Here is a 23,518-nt window from a genome sequence, read left to right as displayed (position 1 = left end):
GGTATACGTAGGATTGGTGATCTGTATTCGCAAGGAGTGTTTATATCTTTTGATGATCTTACTCAGAAATATGGTCTGGGATATAGAGGTAATTATTGGCGATACTTCAAAATCAGGGATTGTATTACAAAAGGTTGCTTTACTGAAAGGGAAAATCCGGAGAGGAGATTTGTGGAGTTACCTTCTATGGAACATAAGGCTTCTCTGTGTTATAATATGTTTAACCTGTTACGAAGGGACGTATGTAAAAGTCTGAGAATCATCTGGCAAAGAGACCTAGGATGTAGTTTGGGTGAGGAGGAGTGGCTAAATATTTTATCAAATACAGGGAAGTATGTCAGAGAAGCTAGGGCAAAATTTATCCAATATAAGCTAATACATAGGTTTTATACTACCCCCTCTGAACTACGTAGGATGGCTTTTATCGAATAATGATAGATGCTGGAAATGCCGTTCGGATACAGGGACTTTTTTACATGCAATCTGGGAGTGCAAGTCTATCAAACCTTTCTGGGAAAAGGTATTATACTACATAGGGAAATGGGTGATCTTTGAAATACCTATATCACAAAGAATATGTCTTTTGGGAGATAGAACTGAACTGCCTATTATATCTAAATTAGATTTTTCTGTGATAAAGATAGGGACGGTCACGGCTGCTCGGGTGATCCTCAGATTGTGGAAAGATATATCACCACCAAACTTAAAACAGTGGATAGAATTGATGTCACAAACTGTATCATATGAGCATATGTTGGCTAGGATCAATGATGATGTTGCGAACTTCAGACGAACATGGGATTGCTTTCTCCAATTCAATACTGGGATGACACAGTGATGAATGTTGCTTGCTTTGTTGTGAACACTGATGATTATTTGTTGTTGGCCGTCATGTGTTGGGACATTTGATGTGGACATTGTCTGCTGTTTTAGAGAAAATTGCACCGTCTGTTTGTGACTTTTCCATCCATCCATCCATTATCTGTACCGCTTCTCCTCACAAGGGTCGCGGGGCGTGCTGGAGCCTATCCCAGCTGTCTTTGGGCAGTAGGCGGGGGACACCCTGAACTGGTTGCCAGCCAATCGCAGGGCACACAGAGACAAACATCCGCACTCACAATCACACCTAGGGGCAATTTAGAGAGTCCAATCAACTTACCATGCATGTTTTTGGAATGTGGGAGGAAACCGGAGTGCCCGGAGAAAACCCACGCAGGCACGGGGAGAACATGCAAACTCCACACAGGGAGGCCGGAGCCGGGATCGAACCCACGACCTCTGAACTGTGAGGCGGACGTGCTAACCAGTCGACCACCGTGCCGCCTGTGACTTTTATTTATTATTATTATTTTATTTTTGTTCATCCCTTTTTGTTGTTGTTGTTGTTGTTGTTGTTGTTTTCTCGTTCATTATTGTTCATATGGTTTTTGAAAATTGGAATAAAAACTTGAATTACAAAAAAAAAAAAAACATCTTGCAATGGAGCCCTTGGCCCTGTCGCTTAGGGCAGATTCAAAAGTCAGGAGGATCATTCGTAGCGGTACTACTCACAAAGTGTCCTTGTATGCAGATGTACCTTTTGTATCTTACAGACCCCGAGACATCTATTCCAGCAATTTTAGAGATCTTCGGGTCGTTTGGACAATACTCTGCATGCAAACGTAATCTTGGTAAGAGTATTTTGTTCCCCCTAAATCATAGCTAAGAAAGCAGATTATTCAGTATTTCCATTTACAGTTGAGCACTCGTCATTCTCCTATTTGGGCATTCACGTTTCAGCTGCTTTCAAGGATCGCTCTAGACAAAACTAAGTCAGACTTTACGTGATGGTCAATGTTGCCTATTTCTCTAGCAGGGCGGGTCAACACAGTTAAAATGGTGGTTCTACCAAGATTCATGTACCTTTTTCAAATGGTCCCACTTTTCTTAACTAAAATATTTTTCAATAAAGTAGACGAGGCTGTGTCTTCCTTCATCTGGAACAAAAAAATATCCAGAATCCGTAAATCTCTATTGCAATGCTCTAAATCTAATGGAGGGTTAGCTCTGCCGAATTTTATGTGTTATTACTGGTCCACTAATGTCGTGAAATCAGGCCTTCCTGCTTCGCCTACCGCGTCATGTGTTCTGCCTTACCAATTGGCCGTAGTGTCAAATTTGACAACCCCGTGGTCCAAAATACTTTGAATATTTGGTTTCAGTGTCGTTGACATTTTGATTTTAAGCAGCTATTCACTTGCTCTCCTATCATATTAAACCCTTTTTTTTCTGCCAGCTTTGAATGATTCAGCTTTTAAAATGTGGTTTAATAAGGGTATTGTGCAGATTTCTGACTTGTTTGCTGATGGTGCATTTCTTTCATTTGATAGTTTCACTAGAGATTTTGACATTCCCAGGGCGCACTTCTTTAGGTACTTACAGATCCGTAGTTTTGTAGTCAAACATTTTGTTGCGTATCCTGGTTTACCACCTGCTTGTCCTCTTGAAGACTGTTTGCATTTTCATCCCACCGCCAGAGGTCATATCTCTCGAATATACAACTTTTTGGATAAGATGAAACCTGAAAGCCTATCTGTTCTCAAAAAAGCATGGGAATCGGATTTGAACATGCAGCTCTCGGAGGATGTGTGGAGCATTCGTATTAATCAAACTCATTCGACATCTATTTGCATTCTCCACTGTCTAATTCAGTTCAGAATCTTTCATCGGTCTTACTTGACCAAAGCCAAACTCGCTAAGATCTACAACACCTCTGATGATGGTTGCCCGAGATGCAAACAGTCACCTGCTACTGTGGGTCATATATTTTGGTCTTGTGGTGACTTGAGTGGGTTTTGGGATTCAGTTTTTAGAGTTTTTTCCCATATCTGCGACACGGCCATTGACCCTAACCTCATTACAGCAATATTTGGTGTCATCCCAAATCAGCATGGCCTCAGCTCTTATGAAAAAAAAAACAAAAAACGCTGTTGTTTTGTCATCTCTTCTGGCCCGGAGGTTGATCCTCCTTAAATGGAAAGATGTTCGACCACCTTCCTTTATTCAATGGGTGCGAGAAGTCATGGGATGTTTACAGATAGAGAATTTAAGGTACTGCCTAAATGATTTTGAAAACAAGTACTATAAAACATCATTTATTAAATACGTGGAGATGCTGTCATTTGTTGATGTGTAACTTTTGTAGTTAGCCAACCATTTTGTATTGCTCTTCAGCCTTTTTGTTTGGTTGTTTGTTTTTCGTTTGGTTCCGTCTTTTTTTGTTGTTGTTGTTTTTTTTTTTTTGGGGGGGGGAGTATGTTTGTGTTTTAAATTGGAAAGAAATATTGTAACCAATCTTTGTGCCACGTCCGCTGATAGTGTAGTGGTACACACGCCTGAGTTGTGTGCGGGCAGCGTGGGATTGATTCCCGCTCAGTGACAGTGTCTATGTGTGCCCTGCGACTGGCTGGCGACCAGTTCGGGGTGTAGTCTGCCTTCGCCCATTGACGGCTGGGATAGGCTCCAGCAACTCCCCGCGACCCTATATAGGATAAGCGGTTTGGAAGATGACATGACATGACATGACATCTTTGTGCCACTGCGTGGCATAACTTGTTTATTTTTGACACTTGCCAATTTTAGGCACTGTTTTTTCTTCCTTTGTGTTTGTGTGTACTTAAATCGGAAAACATAAATAAAGTTCTCAAAAAAAAGATCAGCATCATGTATGTTATTTTTGTTACTCATGTTTGAATTTTGAGCTGTTTAAACATTAGAGAAATGTGTTGAAAAAGTTAATGGTGAGGTTTACAGCCTTGAAACATACAGTATAATAATTAAAAAATAAAATAAAATACATAAAAAGTTTCCTACCTCTATGTGGATTTCACCTATCACGGGTTAATTTTGTAACGTAACCCCCGCGATAAACGGGGGACCACTGTATACCTATTACACAAACTGACATTAACACACATTTGAAGCATTGCTTCTCAATTATTTTTTTGTTTTGCCTCCCCCTAGGAAGAAGAAAACATGTATCTTCCCCCCCAACTCTCCACTGCTGCACTTCATATCTCCTGCTCTGTGCTGTGTGGACATGCTCAGTTAAAATAAACCCAACACCTCAGTGCATTCCTTCCCAACTAGTGGGGCGGGCCCCTCTGTGGGGGCTATGGTGTGATGCCAGAGGATGCGCATGTGACCCGAGGGAGTATGTGTCTTTTTTACTGTGAAAGTGTAATTGCATATCCAGTTCAGTAGGTGGCGGTGACACATTCTCAGAGTGTGCACATGGAGTATGTGCTCAACGGTGTAGGGGTTTTTATTTGCACCAAGCATGCACACACACATCACACAGCAGGAGATCAAACAGTGAACAAACACTTAAGAGACACCATGGAAAAATATTGAACAAGGATGAAAACAAAGGTGAAGGCAAGACTAAAAAACAATGGTAACTTGAGCTGCGAGCAGCTATAAAGGGCCCTCGCAGCCCTGGCCATGTTGGGGTACTGGCATGCTGGGATACTCGTACATTGGAATTGGATTTTTGAAAATGAAGTACAGTATATCAGGAAAAAAAAACTGCTTTGATCAAATAAGACCTCTACAGAAAGCCAAAAATGAGGCACAATTTGAAGGACATTAAAACTGTCAGACTTCCTGTTGAGTTTAGTGTCGGGCTCCAGATACTTTTTACAGGTCTTGGGATAATACATATGCCTCAAACTTCTGGTAGACCAACGCATCTACATAATCAGCTGCAGTCCGTAATCAGTCAGTCTTTCAAAGGAGCGTTTAAGGTTTCAAAGGCGATAAACCTCATATTTTTGATGGCTGTACCAAAATTCAAGCAACGGAGTCATAAAGAAGAACAATCATCTTTATTATTAGAATTGAGCGCAGGTGGCAAGGATGAGAATCTTGCATTGACACCTCAACAACCACACAATAATCAACAATTAGGACCGAATGCATAATGACAAGTGTTCTTTTAGAATATAAACAATTCACTTTCTGTGGTTGGGGGTGACATGTCCAAGAAGCCCAGGTGGTGAACTGGATGTTGGTCCAACTGGTGGTCCAGGTGGGGTATATTGATCAGGAGTAACCGGTGTTGGCCAGGTTTTTTTTTTTCATGTCGTGGGGAAGGTTGGCAAGGTGCTGCTTCAGGTGGGTTTTTTTCATCTGGAGTAATTGGTGCTGGTGGGGGTTGTCCTGTTGGTGGTCTAGGTGGGACAAGCGGTGGGGCAGGTTGACAATTTGGTCTCCAAGTGGTTGTTTTTATCCAGGATAACAGGTGGTTGCACTGGTGTCTTGTTTTGGTCTGGGTGGCTAATTGTGATATGAAATAAAACGTGGTCCAAGTGGTGGTCCAGCTTGGAAAGATGGTGTTATAGGTGGGTCATTGTCATACACACTAAAAGGTGGTCCGGGTGGCCGTGGTTGTTAAGATGATGGATGAAAAACTGTTTCATCAGCTGGTTTTGGGAGTGGTCCAGGACAATTTAGGTCGCTCAGGTGGCCAAGATGGTGGTGGGCTGGATGGTTAATAACCTCTTACCACAAGGGTGAATTTGGGTAATAAGGTACTGGTGCCCCAGGTGGGTAAGAAGGTTGTGGCCCAGGTGGGTAATACGGTGGTGTACCAGGTCGGCAATAATGTGGTCCTGGCCCAGGAGGCCAAGATGGTAGTGACTGCCCATATGGACAAGGTAGTGGTGGCCCGGGAGGTCCAGGTGGTCCTGGTGGATTAGGTGGTCCTGGTGGCCCGGGTAGTCCTGCTGGTCCGGGTGGTCCAGGTGGCCCTGGTGGCCCATCTGCTCCAGGTTGCCCTGCTGGTCCATCTGCTCCAGGTTGCCCTTGTGGCCCATCCGCTCCAGGTTGCCCTTGTGGCCCATCCGCTCCAGGTAATCCTGCTGGACCAGTTGGCCCTGCTGGACCTTCCGGTCCAACTGGTCCTGGTGGCCCAGGTGGTCCAGGTGGACCCTCTGGTCCAGGTAATCCTGGTGGTCCTGAAGGTGGTCCTGAAGGTGGTCCTGAAGGTGGACCTGAAGGTGGACCTGAAGGTGGACCTGGAGGTGATCTAAGTCCATCCTCATTTAGAGTAACTGTCACTTGTCTTTTTATCTTAGCAGAAAGACAACTGCTTCCTGTGATAAAAAATTGACAACTTTGTTACATGGTGACCTTTCACTTACTCTTTCTTACTTGGTAGTAATCATTTGATGACTTACCAATCAGCACAACGGCAACAGTGAACACCTTGAGAATAAACATTGTGGCTGTTGTCCTGAAAGACAGTGAAAAGGAACTGTAAATTTATATTGAGAGAAAGTCAACCAGGTGAACATGATGGGGGAGCTGGCTGGTTGGACAGTGTCAGTTTGTTGGGGTCTAGGTTCCATGCCTTGCCACGAGGCACCTGGACTGTCCTTGGGAAGAGGCTGATAACACCTATTCAATCTTCATGTCATTGCCGTCGGACAGAGAACCCTTGTATCGACTGAAACCATAACTTTTTAGGGAATCAAAATTTTTGTTCAGTTGCCAATGACATTAAAAGACATTCGATATCCAAGAACTTCAGGTCATGTTGGAGGAACGGCAACTGTTTTTAAGAACAATTTTACATGTAAACACTGTATAGTCGCCACATCTTTCACAAGCTTTGAGGGCACTTTCTTTGAAGTTGCCAGTGCCATCCCTGTGCTCTGCGCTGTCATATACCGGCCTTCCAAATACCACAAGGACTTTCTGGATGACTTTTCGAATCTTCTTGCCAAAATCATGCTGCTATATGATCACATCCTGTTTATGGGGGACTTTAATATTCAAGTGTCTGTCCTGAAAAAACACAGGCAAATGACTTTTAAAGACTCAAAGACTCTTTCAATATGGTACAGTGCATGTCTGGCTCCAATCACAAGCAAGGACACACTTTGGACCTTGTCCTTACTTTTGGTATATCGGTCTCAAATTTGAAAGTGTTGGACAATGTGCTTTCTGTTCATATGACTGTGTTCTTTGATGTAACGTATTCCTGTGCTGTGAGAGCTACTGCTAGTGATCGCAGGTGCCGTGTTTTTAACCCCCGCACAGCTTGTTGTTTCTCTGATGCCTTTTTGTATTCCCTCTTCAAACACAGAGGTTCCAACACACAGGTTCCATTCACCCTGCCGTAACATTTTGGACTCTGTGGCTCAATTAAAATATATTCGGCTAAAAGTTAGACCGGAGCCATGTTTTAATGAGAGTACTCATGCAGCTAAATAGGAATGCCGCAGAGTTGAACGCAGGTGGAAAAAAGGCTGCTTTTCTCTTATCAAATCCTAAAGGATTGCTGGCATCGTTACCAAAGAAAGGTGAAGGAGTCCAAGAGGGACCACTTGTCAAATCTCATTCAGGCAAATCACCATGATCCACGTGCTCTATTTAAAACAATTGATTCTGAACTCTAGCCCGTGAGACGATGGATGGACTCGTCCCCTGAAATGTGCGATAGATTTTTGCAGTTTTTCGTTGACAAGGTTGCTACAGCTAGGGCTCTTTTTGAACGACACATTTGACTTCTCTATTCTCGTTCCGCAGTGTTCGATTCCTTTGAGGCGGTTTCCTTGGCATTATTGGAGGATGTGGTTTGCCATATTAAGCCATCTGGCTCCCCTTATGACTCCGTTCCTCCTCACTTCTTTAAAGTGGAAGTCAACCCAAACATATTTTTTTCAAGAATATCTTTTATGCAAGCCCACTAGTTGAAACCCCCATTTTCTGTGATAAATTGGTGGTGGATCAGCATTCTGTTTTAATTTTGGGGGTGTTTACAACCCACAATGCATTTCAATTTCCATTAATTATTTACAGATTTTTGCTATTCGCAGGCCGGCCAGGTCCATAGGGGTTTTTCTTCAGGCAGTGGTCTTATTCCAGTGAAGAGAAACTCTCTTACAACTCGGAGCTGTCACTGCTTCCTTGTGCCGTGTCTAAAGGCAGGTGACATTCAATGGCCTTCAACAGCGCCGGAGCGTCGCAGCATTGATCGGGTCGGGAATCCTTATTTAGGTTTCCCTGACCCGGTCAGCTGTTTTATAGACACATCCGCAAGGAAGCAGTGACAGTTCCGAGGAAGGTTGAAGTGGAATAAGAAGACCATTGTCTGAAAAAAAGACACCTTAAACCTACCTTGCATATTTTTCCCTTGATTGAATAAAGCGCAACATCAAATATGTCCAACATTAATGTTGTGTTCCCTGTAAACTCTTCAAGATGGAGAAAGTACTCACCTCGCACACTCAAGTTTGCTCTTGGAACCCCTCTTAGATCTTGCGTTGGTGTCGGTCCTGCTCCCAAGTCTCTTCTGATGCCTCAGTCGTTAACAGAGGGCTTAAATCTCTTGTCCAACCATTAAGGTGGGGCCCTTGTTAAGGTGGGGCATAATTGATTTTTCTTCTGTTTTCACATACAGTAATTGCAGCTGGTGAGTTCTATTTGATGGGCATGACAATGACAATACAACCTTCTAAATTATAGATTAATATATATATATATATATATAAATTAATTGCAAATATCAATACTTTAGCTTGAGTTTGAGGTTCGATACTTAAAATTGAGCACTCGGGGATCAGGATATTGATATTTTGGTATCAAAACCGCCCATCCCTACCAAGCAGTATTTCTTCTTCATGTTGCCATGCTGTAATTCATCAGTTAATTGAGTCACTTTGAAGTGAATTAGAGCACACAAAAGGTCACCGCCGGTGGAATCTTATCTGCTTGTACTTCCAGTCCTAACATGTTATGAAACAGCTGGGTATGTGTTATTGTTTTTGTTTGTTTGTTTTGAATCAGTCTGACAATAAGGAGCTGGGTGATTTACGTGATGAAGGTCATTGTGGCTTTGTAAAGAGGACAAACCTGTTTGTTTCCTCGAAGGCAGTAAGTACCAAACATTATAGCCTACCGTGGCACATTAGTTGAAATAATAGTGTGTTGAGGGCAAAAGTATCAAATTTCATAAAATCAAGTTATCAATTATTTACAATATTAAGCTGTACAGAAAACACAGCTTTTCACTTGAAATGATCCAGAGAGTTCTAAAGCAATATAAAGTGACAAGAAGTGCGCGAGGTAAGACTAACAACAGCGATGCAAATAACACAGCGTGAAAAAGTTACAAGAATGAATACAGTAACGTCACAACACAGAAGTGAAAATTTGGCACAAAGGATTTATAAGTAAACTGTTTCAGAAGTTCATTACAAGAGGGAAGAAGCTGTTGGATTGTGTGCTGGTTTTAGTGTGCATAGTTCCTCTGCCAGCGACACACTCAGGTCCCCTGGTGTGACTCTGCCTCTGCAGTTGGTGATGCTCTGTAGGCCCTGCCACATCTCCCGTGGTCTATTGCTGGCAAAGTGCGACTCCAGCCTTCTCTTGTGGTCCACTTAGGCTTGTTTGATACCTTTCTTCAGGTCAGCATGAGCCGCACTGTTCAGAGCACGGTTGCCTGACCTGAAGGCGGTATCACGGGCCTTGAGGAGTCAGCAGACCTGGCTGGAAATCCAGGGTTTTTGGTTTGGGAAAACCCGAATGGTCTTGTCCACAGACACAGTTCCCATCCAGAACCTGACGTAGCCCAGTACGGTTGTTGTGTATGTTTCCAGGTCTTCAAGCCCAAATATGTCCCACTCTGTTTGTTGGAGGCAGTCCAATAGTTAGGCCAGAGCATTTTCAGGCCAGGTTGGGATGGTTTTATGGTGGGCCTGGACCTGCATCTGTAGGGGGTGTAGGCAGGGGTAAGCAGCAAGGAGAGGTGGTCTGACTGGCAGCAAGGAGAAGTGGTCCGACTGGCCGAGATGGAGTAGGGATATGACTATATACATTTATTTTTTTAAAAGTAACATTAAATTAAATCAATGGCTCTGTAACCGTGCTTAATGTTCGAGTACACGTGGTCCACAGTGTGTCCTCCCCTTGTTGGGCACTTGACATGCTGGTGGAATTTTGGGAGTACAGTCTTGAAGTTGGCCTTATTGAAGTCTCCCGCCACTATATGAGCGCCATCAGGATGGGCCCGCAGCTGTTTGTTAATGGCGTTTAATAGTACAGAGAGCACGTGCTAGTGTTAACATCAGGGGGAATGTAAACAGCAGTGACGATCGCTTATGTTAGCACTCTCGGGAGAAAATAAGGACGACATTTAACAGACATCCGGGGAGCAGTGCTTCTCTATGACCAAGCTGTTGTTACATTAGTCCTCATGCACGTAGATACAGAGCCCCACACCCCTGCTTTTACCGGAGTCCACCGTACGATCTCAGCGGTGCAGCGAGCGTCTGGCTAGCTGGACGCTAGCATCGGGGATCCTCAGGGTTAGCCAGGTCTCTGTTATACCAAGCACACAACAGTCCCTGACGTAGTGGTTCCCTGACAGTTGTAATTCCAGGTCATCTATTTTGTGAGCCACAGATCTGGTGTTTGTGAGGTACAGACAGAGGTGGCTTGTGTGCGTGGTTTCATAGCTTTAGCGGGAGCCCGGATCTGCATCTTCTTCTGCTTATTCTCCCTCCGCCGTCGCCTGCGTCGCCTCCCAGGCCCGATAACGATCCACGGTGAGCCCGGCGGCCTCGCTATTTCGTCGGGGATGTTGTGGTTGGTGTGGTAGTCCTTCGAGACGGTTTGTTTGTGTCTGTAACTGATGGCCACGATGTCCTTGCGAGTTTGTTGTCGGTCAGCCAATGTGAACGTGAGCAAAAACGATGAGCCGATATAAATAAAAAGCAAAGAAGAGCACAGAAAGGGGGATTTTTCTTGTATTGAGTTGCAAAACAGTGCTTCGCCATGGCAACAGCATGCAACAAAATAAAAATTCACCAATAATATGATTCATTCAGTGGTTGCTGCTCGTGCCCTAATAAGAATTTCTATGAAAACAATAGGGACTTCGCAGCGGTCAGTGGTCGCACCCGAGAAATAGAAAAAAATTAAGTTAATTCAGTTCGTGCGGTATAGCTCAGTGGTAGAATGGTCATCTCCCAAACTTAAGGTTGTGAGTTCGATCGTCAATCCTGGTGACAATGTTAAATGTTTGCGTGACTGGGTGAATGTGAGGGTTTGTAAAGTGTTTTCGGAACCATATGGTGTAGGTAAAACACTAAAAAAGTGCATTCCATTTACCATTTACGTTTAAATGACATACCTACAGATAGTAACAATAAATCTTGCCCAGATGTGCCGCCTTTAAGTTCATCCTTGAAGTCGGTGGGTTGGGAAAAAAATTCGCTCCAAACAATGACAATAACCACAGTGCTCATTTGAGAACCACGCCCAAATGTTTACGTGCACCCCTAATTATACATAACAAAGGAAGGCTTATTTATTTAGATTATTATTGTTTTATTTATATATATATTTTTTAAAGGTAACATTGAATTAAATCAAATTAAGGAAATGGAATAAAATAAACAGCTGTGTTACGATGTACTTTTGGAGAATCATCAACATGTATGAGTGAGGGGGAACTCATGGTATGACAAAAAGACTCAAAGTTACACAAGCCAAAAAAGGTTGGGAACCTCTGCTAGGTTACTGATTCAGCCGAAATAGGTGGAACGGTGTCTGTTCTGCCCTGATGTTTTCTATGTTGCCTCGTATCTGCCAATGAAAGATGCAACTTGCTTTGCACACCACTTGGAAAAGTCACACCCTCATTAGGTGAGGCATTCAAGTGATTTTCCTTTTGTTCTCACACAGGTACAAATGGTAGTTTCTATTAGGCAGGTCTTGCTGAGCAACATTTGTTCTTCGTACTTGCGTGCTGTAATTAATCAATTACCAGAGTTGACATTTCTTCATACTTCCATGCTGTAATTAATCAATTACCAGAGTGAGTGTGAAGAGGACATAACAATCATCGGGCATCATCAAATTTTCCAAACTGCCTTCTCTGCTTGCCACACTGACTTTTTCTCAGGAGCTAGGCGGTCATGATTTGCCTCAATGAAATAAGCTTGGTAAATGTGATCAATAAAATAAAATAAATAAATTGTGATGAAGGCCAATGTTGCTCCCCTCTATGAGTCATCACCTTACCGCGGTGGAGGGGGTTGCGTGTCCCAATGATCCTAGGAGCTAAGTTGTCTGGGGCTTTATGCCCTTGGTAGAGTCACCCATGGCAAACAGGTGCTAGGTGAAGGACTAGACAAAGCACAGCTCAGAGACCCCTTATGGTGAGTAAAATTATTGGTCCAAGTTTTCCCTTGCCCGGACGTGGGTCACCTGGAGCCAGGCCCGTAGGTGGGGCTCACTGGCAAGCGCTTGGTGGCCAGGCCTGCACCCATGGGGCCCAGCTGGGCTCAGCCTGAAAAGGCAACGTAGGACTTCTTTCCCATGGGCTCACCACTTGTGGAAGTGTCCAACGGGGTCCGGTGCCCTATGAGCTGGGCAGCGGCAAAAGGCAGGGACTTTGGCGGTTTGATCCGCGGCTACAGAAGCTAGTCTTGGGACATGAATGTCACCTCTCTGGCAGGGAAGGAGCCCAAGCTGGTGTACAAGGCAGAGAAGTTCTGACTAGATATAGTCAGGCTCGCCTACACGCATGGCTTGGGCTCTGGTACCAGTCTTCTCAAGAAGGATTGGACCCTCTTGATTATTGAAATGGTCTTCTTACTGGTCTCCCGCAAAAGAGCATCAGCTCATTCAGAACGCTGCAGCTCGGGTTCTAACCAGAACAAAGAGATCGGAACATATTACTCCAGTCCTAAAGGCTTTACACTGCCTCCCAATTTTGAAATTTTGGCACTGGTCTATAAATCACTGAATGGGTTGGGTCTTGAATACATTATTAGCCCCTTTTCCACCGCAGGAACCTTTGGAGGAACCTTCACTTTACTCTGGTAAAGTGGTTCCGTCTTTTGTTTCCGCCCGAAAAATTTACCAGGATAAACGAATTGGCCCAGGGCCATTTTCAGCCCTTATAAGCCCCAGGGTCTAAATTGTCCAGCAGAAACTCTTCCCGGGGGCGGGCTGCGCCGATTGGTCGGTTGAACTTAGGGGGGGGTTGTTCACGATGCCATTAGCCTTTAGCTCCGGTAACTGCTAATTCGTGTACCGTCGCTGTGCTCGCTCGTCCAATATTTCAAAAGTTAAGGAAAAGTGAATGAATATCTAGACGGACGAATATGTGCAGGCTCTTCTGAGCATTTTTGGGGGACAAAGACATCCAACCTAAGTTTTAATCGGCGAGAAGGAGACACTAGTATGCACCAGCTTATTACTGCCGAGCAAGGAGAGTTTAAAATGTTCGCACAGCAAGTCCGTGCAAGATGTCAAGTTAAAACAAGACGAATAGAAAGCTCACGGATCACAACAGCCAGAGTGGAAATGACCGTCAAGTGAGCAAATGGCACGACTAGATGCCATGAGTCGCGTTCTTGGACACCGGAGCAATGGATTGTGTGCCGCTACTGACAAAGGTAAACACGAAATACTCAGGAATACTTGGAATATTGTCATTCACCGGTAGTTACCTGTTGTAGTAATTTCCAGCAGAAACACAAATTGTGTGAGTGCATGTGCACTGAAAATGGTTAGCTGTTCAAAGTCTCACCACTGAAGTATTTATAAAACAGGATAGTGGATTTACTCTATTTACAGAAAGTAGATTCGTTTTGTAAGCCACTGTCATATTCAGTTTAAAAATAAAACATTGCGTTTACATACAGGGAAAAAATGTACCTAAATAATGCAGCATTGCATTTTAAATAACTTCCACTTCAAATAAATGATAAAAAGACAACTGTTAAAAATCCAACGCAAACGTAAAGCTTAGATTACAGGCCCATATAATCTTATAGTGAACTCTGGCCTTTTTTGGGCATGTATTTTTGATTTACACTGCTCTGGATGGACATTTTGAGACAGTTTCAAGTGAAGAAATCATGAGCCATCATCATCGCTACACAGGAGTGCAGTGTCTCCTGCGACTCAAGCATCCGCAGTCCTGGTAAATTTCATTTTACAATAACTTGTAGGGCGCTTAAATTATTTATTGTTACTCATTTTGCTTTTGTATGTCAAAATGTAAGTGGAAAAGGAGACCAATAAACTCTTCCTGGATGTGCTGCGCTGCTGTTTCTGAGGCATGAATGTAAAATACCTGTTATACTCACAGAAATACTTTGTGGTTTTATTTAGTTTGTTGCCTGTTGCAGCAATTATCAGTAGCACTTTTTAGTTACTTATAGCAATAATAGGCTGATGCCAAAGATAAGGCTCTGCCTCCTCAACATAGCTTGCACCTTTATAAACTCAAGTACAGTACTCATGAAAAAAATAAAATATTGCACGTTAAATAAAAAACTGCACCTGAATAAAAATATTTAAAAAAAAACAACAACTGTTGAACATAAAATGCAAATGTCTGCATAAATGACTGACTTGTATCCACTACTACTAAACTATGATATGTTGCAGATAATGAAGAAGTTTCCAATGCATGGACAAGTGTGAGCTCTCCATCAGGCTACCAAGAAGCAACCCTCATCCAGCATTTGCCAGTGTCATTAAGATGTTTCACTTACAATAACTTGTAGGACAATTCCGTTATTAAATTTGCGTTTCCATCATGTCAATAGAAAAGCGCTTCTGGGATGGGACCTTGGATTCAATCACAGAAATGGAGATTGCAAGCCAGGAGTTCACTGTGGCAGAAAATGACGTATGGCAAGCCAGACACTTTTCCAAGTTGCGAACGATGCCGAGTTGGTCCGGGTGTAAGACTAGAAAATTCAGCCTGGCTTCTGGCTGTATGTATTTTGTCTTTTAATGTGCACAAATAAAAAGTCTCAATGTATAATTTTTTTTCGAAAACGTACTTCACGCTGCTATAATTAAAAACCCCACAAGAGCTGTTAATGAAGCCATGTATTTATTTCATTTATTTAACTTTTACTCATCCAGGTATGGTATTTGCAATGCTGACCAGGCTACAGACAGCAAATAAAAGCAAATACATATCCTCATATAAAAACAACATGATATACTCACAAGCTAGATAATAAGAAAAACCTTTTCATAACAAAACATAAATATGTCTATAAATCACTGCCTCAAAGACTGTTTGCAGCCTGGATGACATTGCAAATGAGAAAAGTTTTCAACTGCCTTATCGAGATAGAGTAAATAAATAGGTAAGTTTACATAAGCATTAAGCAACAATACTTTCACTCTGATTTTCATGTTGACACACTTTAATATTGAATGTATACTTCAAAGTTAACCAATATTAAACTTACATTTATTACTATTATTATTTATTAATATGCTATCTTTAAAGGTCACTTAATTATTCTCTACCTGCAATAATGATGTTGATTTAGGGTGTCAGTAATGAGTAGGGAAGTAACACAACACCTCCCTGATGTGTCCTCAGTCTCATTTGCATAATTTACCAAGGACCATTTGACGCTGTGGAGACGCAAACAACCTGGGCCACAGGAACCTTTGTTACTAGGAACTTATATTACCAGGAACAAAAAGTTCCTGGGCTTGTTGGTGGAGAAGAAGCTATTTACATGCCTTTTTGATTTTTGTTTGTTTGTTTTATTTTGCACTTCATATCGTGCTTTCTGGTGAATTTTCAGAGTAAAAATTGTTACCACATTACTCAGTGACACCAATTTTTCTGCACTTATTTTCTATTCAAATAAAAAAATAATAATACTAATAAAATAAGGCTGTCATTGGATCGTAAGAGAAAAAAATATATGGGGATAGCGAATAAACAAACATTCTGAGCCTTAAAGGGATGGTTGGGCCGGGATGTCCATGTTTTCACTAACAAGTTCAATTTATATATTTTTGGATTAGGAAAATGAAAAGAGTTGTCATTTTCCATTTTATCAATAAATTTGGGAGAAATTAGTAAATAAGTGACTCCATGAATAACGCCTCTTGTTAATGAGGAAAATCGCCGCACCCCCTATCGTTCTAGCCTTGTTCAGTCGGAGTCACTGGAGGGACCGATTACAAACTCTCCATTGGAAATCATTGTATTTTCATTGCTTATAACATCCAAAAACAGTGATCAATTGGCACCAAAATTTATGTAGACATCCCTACTAATGCCCACTTCAACATATCAAAAGGATTCACCTCTCTGTGGCTGATTTATACGAGTGTGAGGAAATGTGGAAGTGAGCAAAGCTACATAGATTTATGCTCGGACGGCATTTAACACCAGTCAGGATATTATTGCACTTGGCACCAAGACACCCTAGACTGCACAGTTCAATGATAGGCTATATCTTTGTGTCATCGGATTTGTGGCTGCATGTTTTCGTCACTCGGGTGGAGAGAGGGACGAAGCTGTCAACTGATCACCACCTGGTGGTGTGTTGGCTCCCATGGTGGGGTAAGATACTGGTCCGACCTGGCAGACCCAAACGTATTGTGAGGGTTTGCTTGGAACGTCTGGCAGATTCCCCTTTTCGAAAGAGTTTCAACTCCCACCTCCAACAGATCTTTGCCCACATCCTGGGGGAGGCAGGGGACGTTGGGGTCCGAGTGGGCGAAGTTTCATGCCTCCATTGTTGAGGAGGCCCATCAGAGCTAAGGCCGTACTGTGGCTGGTGCCTCTCGTGGCAGCAATCCCTGGACCCGCTGGTGGACACCGGCAGTAAGGCATGCTGTCCAGCTGAAGCTTGGCCTGTGGGTCTCCAGAGGCATCTGACAAGTACTGACTGGCCAAGCGGAATGCAGCTTTAGCGCTTGCTCAGGTAAAAACCCGGACATGGGAGGAGTATGGCGAGGCCATGGAAAACTACTTCTGGACGGCTTCGAGGAAATTCTGGTCCACCATCCGGCGCCTCAGGAGGGGGGAGCAGTACACTGGATATAGTGGAGATGGTGTGCTGCTGATCTTGACTCGGGATGTTGTGAATCGGTGGGAAGAATACTTCAAAGATCTTCTCAATTCCACCAGCATGTGGGACCAAAAGGTGTGTTGAACCGAGGAATCACACTCACACTCCTCACTCTCCCTCGTATTCAAGGGTGCTGGAGAAGAGAGTCCGTCAGGAGGTCACAAGACAAAAGTCTCTTCTGTTAAACGTTTGGCCCCATTTTTGGCCTTTTATAGAGGTCATATTTTAAAGAATTGGAAAGAAAAGAATAAAACTTTTGTCCAATTATCTTAGAACTGTACGTGTTTCATCTTAAATGTTCAAGAACACAAGGAAAACCAGTATTTTTAATTTCACCAAATGCTGTTGCTACATGCTTTTTGCCAAGACAAATGACACTGATTTTGCTGGTCTTACTTGGCATACACATTTTGCTTAGCAGAATAATCACTATTTTATTAGTTTAATGTATGCTTTTTAGAAAATGGCTCAGTAGCCTCCGTAGAATATTTTAATAAACCAGCCCTGGCTGTAAGTTTCAACAAGATCTACGAAATGTTGGAAATGTAACAGCCTCAGACCAACAAAATAGTGAACCTAACAGGAAGTCCACCATTTTAAGCTTTCTGTCAAATTTGGCCCCATTTTTGGCCTTTTACAGAGATCACATTTTAAAGAACTCCTCCTAGAGATTTTAACAGTTGCAGAAACTATGGGTGCTTCATATAAAGATGTTCAAGATATAAAATAAAATCAAAGTGTCCAACAGTGTCCAACACTGTTGCCATGGTAACATGCTGTTTGCCAAGAAAATTATGCTGATTTTGATGGTCTTGATAGTCATGATAATGATGATAAACCTGGCATACACATCAAGCTTGGAAAAATAATAACTATTATGTTAGTTTATTGTGCGGTTAAAAAAAAAATAGCTTGATTGCGCCATCTCTAAATTTCCAAACGAAACAGCGCCGGTTGACCATTTCACCAAGATGTACCAAAAGTTGGAGGCATATGTAACAGCCCAAGACCCTGCTCGAAACTTAACAGGAAGTCGGCCATTTTTAAATTCCTGTCAAATTTTGCCTACTTTTTGACATTTTAGAGGAGCTTTTAATCTGATGTACTGCATTTTCAAAAAATTCCAATTCCAATTTGCCAGTATCCCAAACGTGCCAGTACCTCAACTGTGCAAGGGCTGTGAGAGCCCTTTGTTGCTGCTTGCAGCTCTAGCAAGGGCCCGAGCAGTACTTATTGTTTTTGTAGAAATTCTTAATATTATTATTTTGTTATTATTGTGCGAATGAATCACATTTTTGCGCACCTAAACACGAAAAAAAACTCACAAAATTTTGCACACACGTCAGGTCTGGTGATAGGTGTGATATTTTAAAGTTGTCATAAACTTTAAAATGAAATGACTCGTGCCGCTATATTTTTTGTTGACCGCTTCGCTTAGCCACGCTTTGCTATACGCTTCCGCTTCTCTACTTCACTACGCTGCAGTTTCATTATGCTATATTGTGCCATCATCAAACCATCCAGAGTGTATCCGTGAAATTCACTGTTTTATTAAAACCAATCAAAGCGCATTCAAAACTCAAATGTGTTTCAACTGTCATCATACCAGCAGCGCGTCGGACAAGTACCGAACCCGCCCTCTTTCTTTCAGAAGCGACAAGGCTGCTTGGAGTCACTACAATTTTGTCAAGAAAAAATAGCGAAAGTCATCGATCGCAATACAAGCCACAAATGAGCCTGGACACGGCAAAGTAAGTGGGACCGTGCAACGCAGCCACACGGAGCACAGTGCCACACCCAAACGTGCAGCATCAAGAGATGTACACAGTGATGGTTGGGGCTGTTCCGTCCCTGGGACGGAATGCCCATGTCTGAAAATAAACATGTACCCAGCTGTTTCAAAACATGATCAGACAAGCGCATAAGATTCCAGCGGCAGTGACCTTTTGTGTGCTCTATTCACTTCAAAGTGACTCAATTACCTGATGAATCACAGCATGACGAAGAAATACTTCTTGGAAATACCAACCTAATGAATCCACATCCTGTAATTTTGTGAAAACAAAAAAAATCAATTAAATGCACCACCTTAACAAAGGACCCACCTTTATGGGGGCCGGACAAGTGATTTTACGCCCTGTGAGGACGACAGAATGGACATGGGAGCAGAACCGACACCAATGCAAGACCCGAGAGGGGCTCCAAGACCCAACTTGAAGTTGCAAAGCAGGGATGTGTAGTTAGGACAGGAAAGGGAGACAGAGCCTCTCTGTCCTGCATGTGAAGAGTAAAAAACAACAACAAACAAAAAAAAGTAATTATGATTCCATTAAATTATTGTTCCAATTTACTTGTCTAGTCTCTGTTTTGCAATGATTTTGTTTATTCAGTCGAATAATATTCATTATTTAATCATTAAAATAGCTGAACTTCGGTATTTCTTGTTCATATACATGGGCAAGAAGGGAAGAGCCACTGCGTGAGTCATGGCTCCCTTCGTGCCTCAAGCGACCAAGCACACATTGATTGACGCAGGCATTTCCCTCACACAAAATCAGGCAAAGCTCCAGGATTTTTTTCACAATTTTTCACCAGTACCATGGGGGGTCACATAGGACCATACATTTCCATGCCAGATGTATGACAAAAACGAGATAATAAATATGGACAAAACGTGCATACGTGCAAAATAAGTACTGTTAATATAATTCATTTTTTTCAAAATACCTTTCTTAGTGCGGGTATAAAAGATCCATCCGTCTAAAACAACGGGTTTGAACTAGGGCTGCTCGATTAGCGATAACCTAACCGAATTTTCTGGATAAAACTATGTTAAAAACGTTCAAATCAGCACGTTCAATTTTGTTATTTTTGGTGTACCTAAGCCACCGTAGTTTCCTCTGCATTTCCGATTCCTCCCACGAGCGCGCATACCGGAAAAACAACAACACCAGCCATGGCTACCGGCGATTCTGCTATTTACTCAGGCAAGGGAGCGTTTAGTTAATAAATCGGGCAAAAACCGGTCTGTAGTGTAGTGTGTGCCCCGCATGTACAATAAAACCAGTGACCAAGTAACTCAACGTCTGAAAGTCGTCCCCTTTTTTTCTCCTCTACAACGGACCTCTGGTCAGCCGGACTATGTGTAACCCAGGTTAACATAGTGTCATAAAATAAGAGCCTGTTAATAAAAACAGTCGTTAAGGAAACACATGCATTGTAAATACTAAATAGATAAACATATCTTAAAAGTATGTTACAAGGTTGAAAACTGTGCAAATTCATTAATTTATTTATGTTTTTGGAATTGTATAAAATGATTAAACTATTTATCAAAACTTTTATTTTGAAGGACACGTAGCGACGTAACGTCGTGACGCATGTGACCAGAAATGCATACTTTATATTTTTTTTTTCCCCTCGTTCTTTCTGAATACGACGAAGGTGCAGTAAGTCCTCGAAAAAAGAAAAAATAGAAGGAAACCGAGCTATCGAATGCTATTTTTGTACGGAGAAAGACTTATTTTTTGTATTTTTCACAACCTGTTCTACATTGGTGATGTACTAATTACTGAACGGGACTTGGCTACTAAGGTTTGATTCAGAAACGTCTGAACTCTTAACGGAGTTGGATTCTTTGTGCGAGACGCAAGATGGCGAGCCACCCACGAACCCCTTGAACTGTCTCTCACGCAGGAGCGGAGAGCAATTGCGGGACGTTTTAATATCCATCGGACCTGGTAGGATCTATCTGTTGTTTTCTCTGCTACACCGCAGTGGACTCTAAACTCAGGATTGACTATTCGGACATTCAGAAGAACATGAATGATTGAATCAGAGACATTTGAATATTTGGATTAGTTCAGTCTTTTGCTGAATTGTTTTGAGTTTGTACATTGTGTCATTTTTATTTTTTTGTCAACCATACATAATGATGCTGTAATGGTGTTATTGAATTGTTGATTGGTTTAAGCAACAAAGCAGAAATGGTTGAGATTTAAAGGTGGACTTAAGTGATTTGAACAAGATACCTGCCTTTACTGAACTTTATTCAAAACAAAGGTAGGGTCACATAAATAGATTTAAACGTAAAATTAGAATTTATTAAAATAACAACCCGGGTTGAGAACTGTATTTTCAAAACTAGATAATAGGTTTAAAGAAAAGGGATAAACAACCAAAATTATTACTTGAAAGCAGAGGGAATATATTTTCCTTACAGTTTTATGTAAATCGTATGTCCATTATGTGTCAATTTTGTGTGTCATTTGTATGTCAATACGTTTGAATTCAACTAAAAGAAGCCGGCAGTTTAAACTTATTCTTGGTCTGTGGTCATTCAATTGGTTTATATTAATTACTACTACTTCAAATAGTCGAACTTAGTTCTGGTCCATTGATCTATTTAACTGTAGTCACTCCAGAAGTGTTACATATGCACCCGTACTTAAGCTTGACAATGCGTTGTACAATGGTACCTCTACTTATGAACGTCTCTTCATACGAAATGTTCAAGTTACAAAACGCCTCAGCAGGGAAATATTGCCTCTAGTTACGAAAGAAATTTCAGGATCTGAAAGGTAAACGTATGGGATGGTACTCGCAGTTACTATTATTGAGTGACAGCATTGCACTAATCATTGATTTATGTTTAAGTAAGACCAGGGAGAAAGGTGAAAGGCTAGTCACTAGCTGGTTAGCAAAATTACTTGCTGACAGACTGTTTGGTATACAGACTTGACTGTCAACCTTCTCTCATGTTGATGATTTCGTTTCAGATGGTATATGCACTTTCTTCTTTCATTATTGGTTTAATAATAGATCTGAAATCTATTGTGTAAGTAAAATGCTGTTAATTCCAATGGATTGTTCTGTGTGTATTAAGTGAAATTGAATGGCATTTTGACTTAAAAGAAAGAAAAATTAAGTTTAAATAAAAGACATTCAAAATTGTTAATTATTTTTTATTTTACAAAGAAATTGTAATCGTAAAATCGGGTTTGAGAGAATATAATCTGGATTTTCTTATCAGGCAAAATCGAACAGCCCTTGTTTGAACAATGAAATATTAACCACCAGTGTAAAGGGCTCTAGTGCATAAAAATTGCCATTCAAGGACGGCGCACATCATCTGAACAGCAAACCAACATTAGGTGTAAGATTGCATTTTGTGCATTTTTTCACGAATACCAACTCACTCAAAATTTTAATATTATTGAGATACTATGCCCTGCATGTCATTCGAAATGTGCAGAAAAAAATGTTAAGGGCTGCTCACACTGTAGTATACTGTAGCGCAGTATAAGACCCGGTGCAAACGCATGTCTGCCTAATATATTTAATTAATGTGTATGACATTATTTAGTCTTTCTGATTTTTTTTTTTTTTTTTTGGTGCCACTTAGAGTACTTGTTTATCATTAAATAAATTATTTTGCTATCAAAAAACATTCTAAATGTTGATTATCTGCTTTATGGAATGGAACCACTGTTCAGATGTTAAGAGTCAAGAAGGCAAAACTAGCTTCGACATCTCCGTTCTGCTTGATGTTTGTTTACACAAAAAGCTGTTGTTCACCTGATTCTGTGAGAAGTGGGTGAATTTTGTAAAACTTAGCTATGTTCTCCTAATGATTGTTAAAGAAAGGAAAAGGGTAGGAAGGTAGAATTAAACTTTTAATTAAATGATTTTTATTCATTTAACTCGATTAGCAATTTAATTAGCAATTTACAAAACAACTATTTACTCAATGCGTGTTCATTTTATCTTTCAAGAAGGTATCCAATGTAAATAAAGACTCACACAAGTCGATTGAATGTACTTGTCTGTTTTCTTTTCCATCTCTGAAGTTCAGGAATCATAGAATGATAAGATCTGGTCAGCTTTACCATCCTTGCGAATTAAAACAAACTGTTTTTTAACTTCTTTCTAAGAAGGGAGGGGGAAAATAATTTTCCGTTGTGATCACAACAGTGGAAATATAATTCCTAATTGTAGCCTGTTGAACACACAATAGTGTGGTAATTTATTGGAGACTAGTTCTTAAATGCTACCTCTTTCTCATTCCATCCAATAGCAAAATCAGTTCCCTTCCCCCAGTAGTACAGTTAGTTGCCACGTTTGCAGAACTATGGTTACAACCAGGGTGGCACAGTGGTCGACTGGTTAGCACGTCCGCCTCACAGTTCAGAGGTTGTGGGTTCGATCCCGGCCCCGGCCTCCCTGTGCAGAGTTTGAATGTTCTCCCCGTGCCTGCGTGGGTTTTCTCCGGGTACTCTGGTTTCCTCCCACATTCCAAAAACATGCTTGGTAGGTTAATTGGACACTCTAAATTGCCCCAAGGTGTGATTGTGAGTACGGATGTTTGTTTGTCTCTGTGTGCCCTGCGATTGGCTGGCAACCAATTCAGGGTGTCCCCCGCCTACTGCCCGAAGACTGCTGGGATAGGCTCCAGCACTCCCCGCGACCCTTGTGAGGATAAGCGGTATAGATAATGGATGGATGGATGGTTGCCCTGTGGTCATGGAAATTAGAACATGCAAATTGCTGGGCTCTTCACACCTGATTTAGGATGTTAACTAATCCAGCCATTTGGCTGACGAATCAGACTCAAA

The 23,518-nt window shown here is 41.7% G+C and overlaps 1 protein-coding gene across 2 annotated transcripts in view; it reads right to left on the bottom strand.

Moving 5' to 3' along the window:
- Positions 1–4,846: 4,846 nt before the first annotated feature.
- The window catches only part of LOC147148091 (uncharacterized), a 33,745-nt gene continuing 15,073 nt past the window's right edge, over positions 4,847–23,518 (bottom strand). Inside the window, exons 1-3 of one of the 2 annotated variants that reach the window (XM_086027498.1) lie at positions 8,265–8,733; positions 6,219–6,274; positions 4,847–6,134 (exon numbers count right to left, since the gene is read on the bottom strand). In XM_086027498.1, coding sequence (XP_085883624.1) covers positions 5,499–6,083 — 585 coding nt within the window. In that variant the 5' untranslated portion in view covers positions 6,084–6,134; positions 6,219–6,274; positions 8,265–8,733 and the 3' untranslated portion in view covers positions 4,847–5,498. Of the gene's footprint in view, positions 6,135–6,218; positions 6,275–8,264; positions 8,734–23,518 lie in introns of those variants that run through there. The other variant, XM_086027499.1, reaches the window with a different exon arrangement.

This window comes from Filicampus tigris, chromosome 4 (genome assembly GCF_054856515.1).
Source record: "Filicampus tigris isolate MCC_2025a chromosome 4, RoL_Ftig_1.0, whole genome shotgun sequence".
Classification (NCBI taxonomy): domain Eukaryota; kingdom Metazoa; phylum Chordata; class Actinopteri; order Syngnathiformes; family Syngnathidae; genus Filicampus; species Filicampus tigris.
This window is presented reverse-complemented; position numbering and strand designations above follow the sequence as displayed.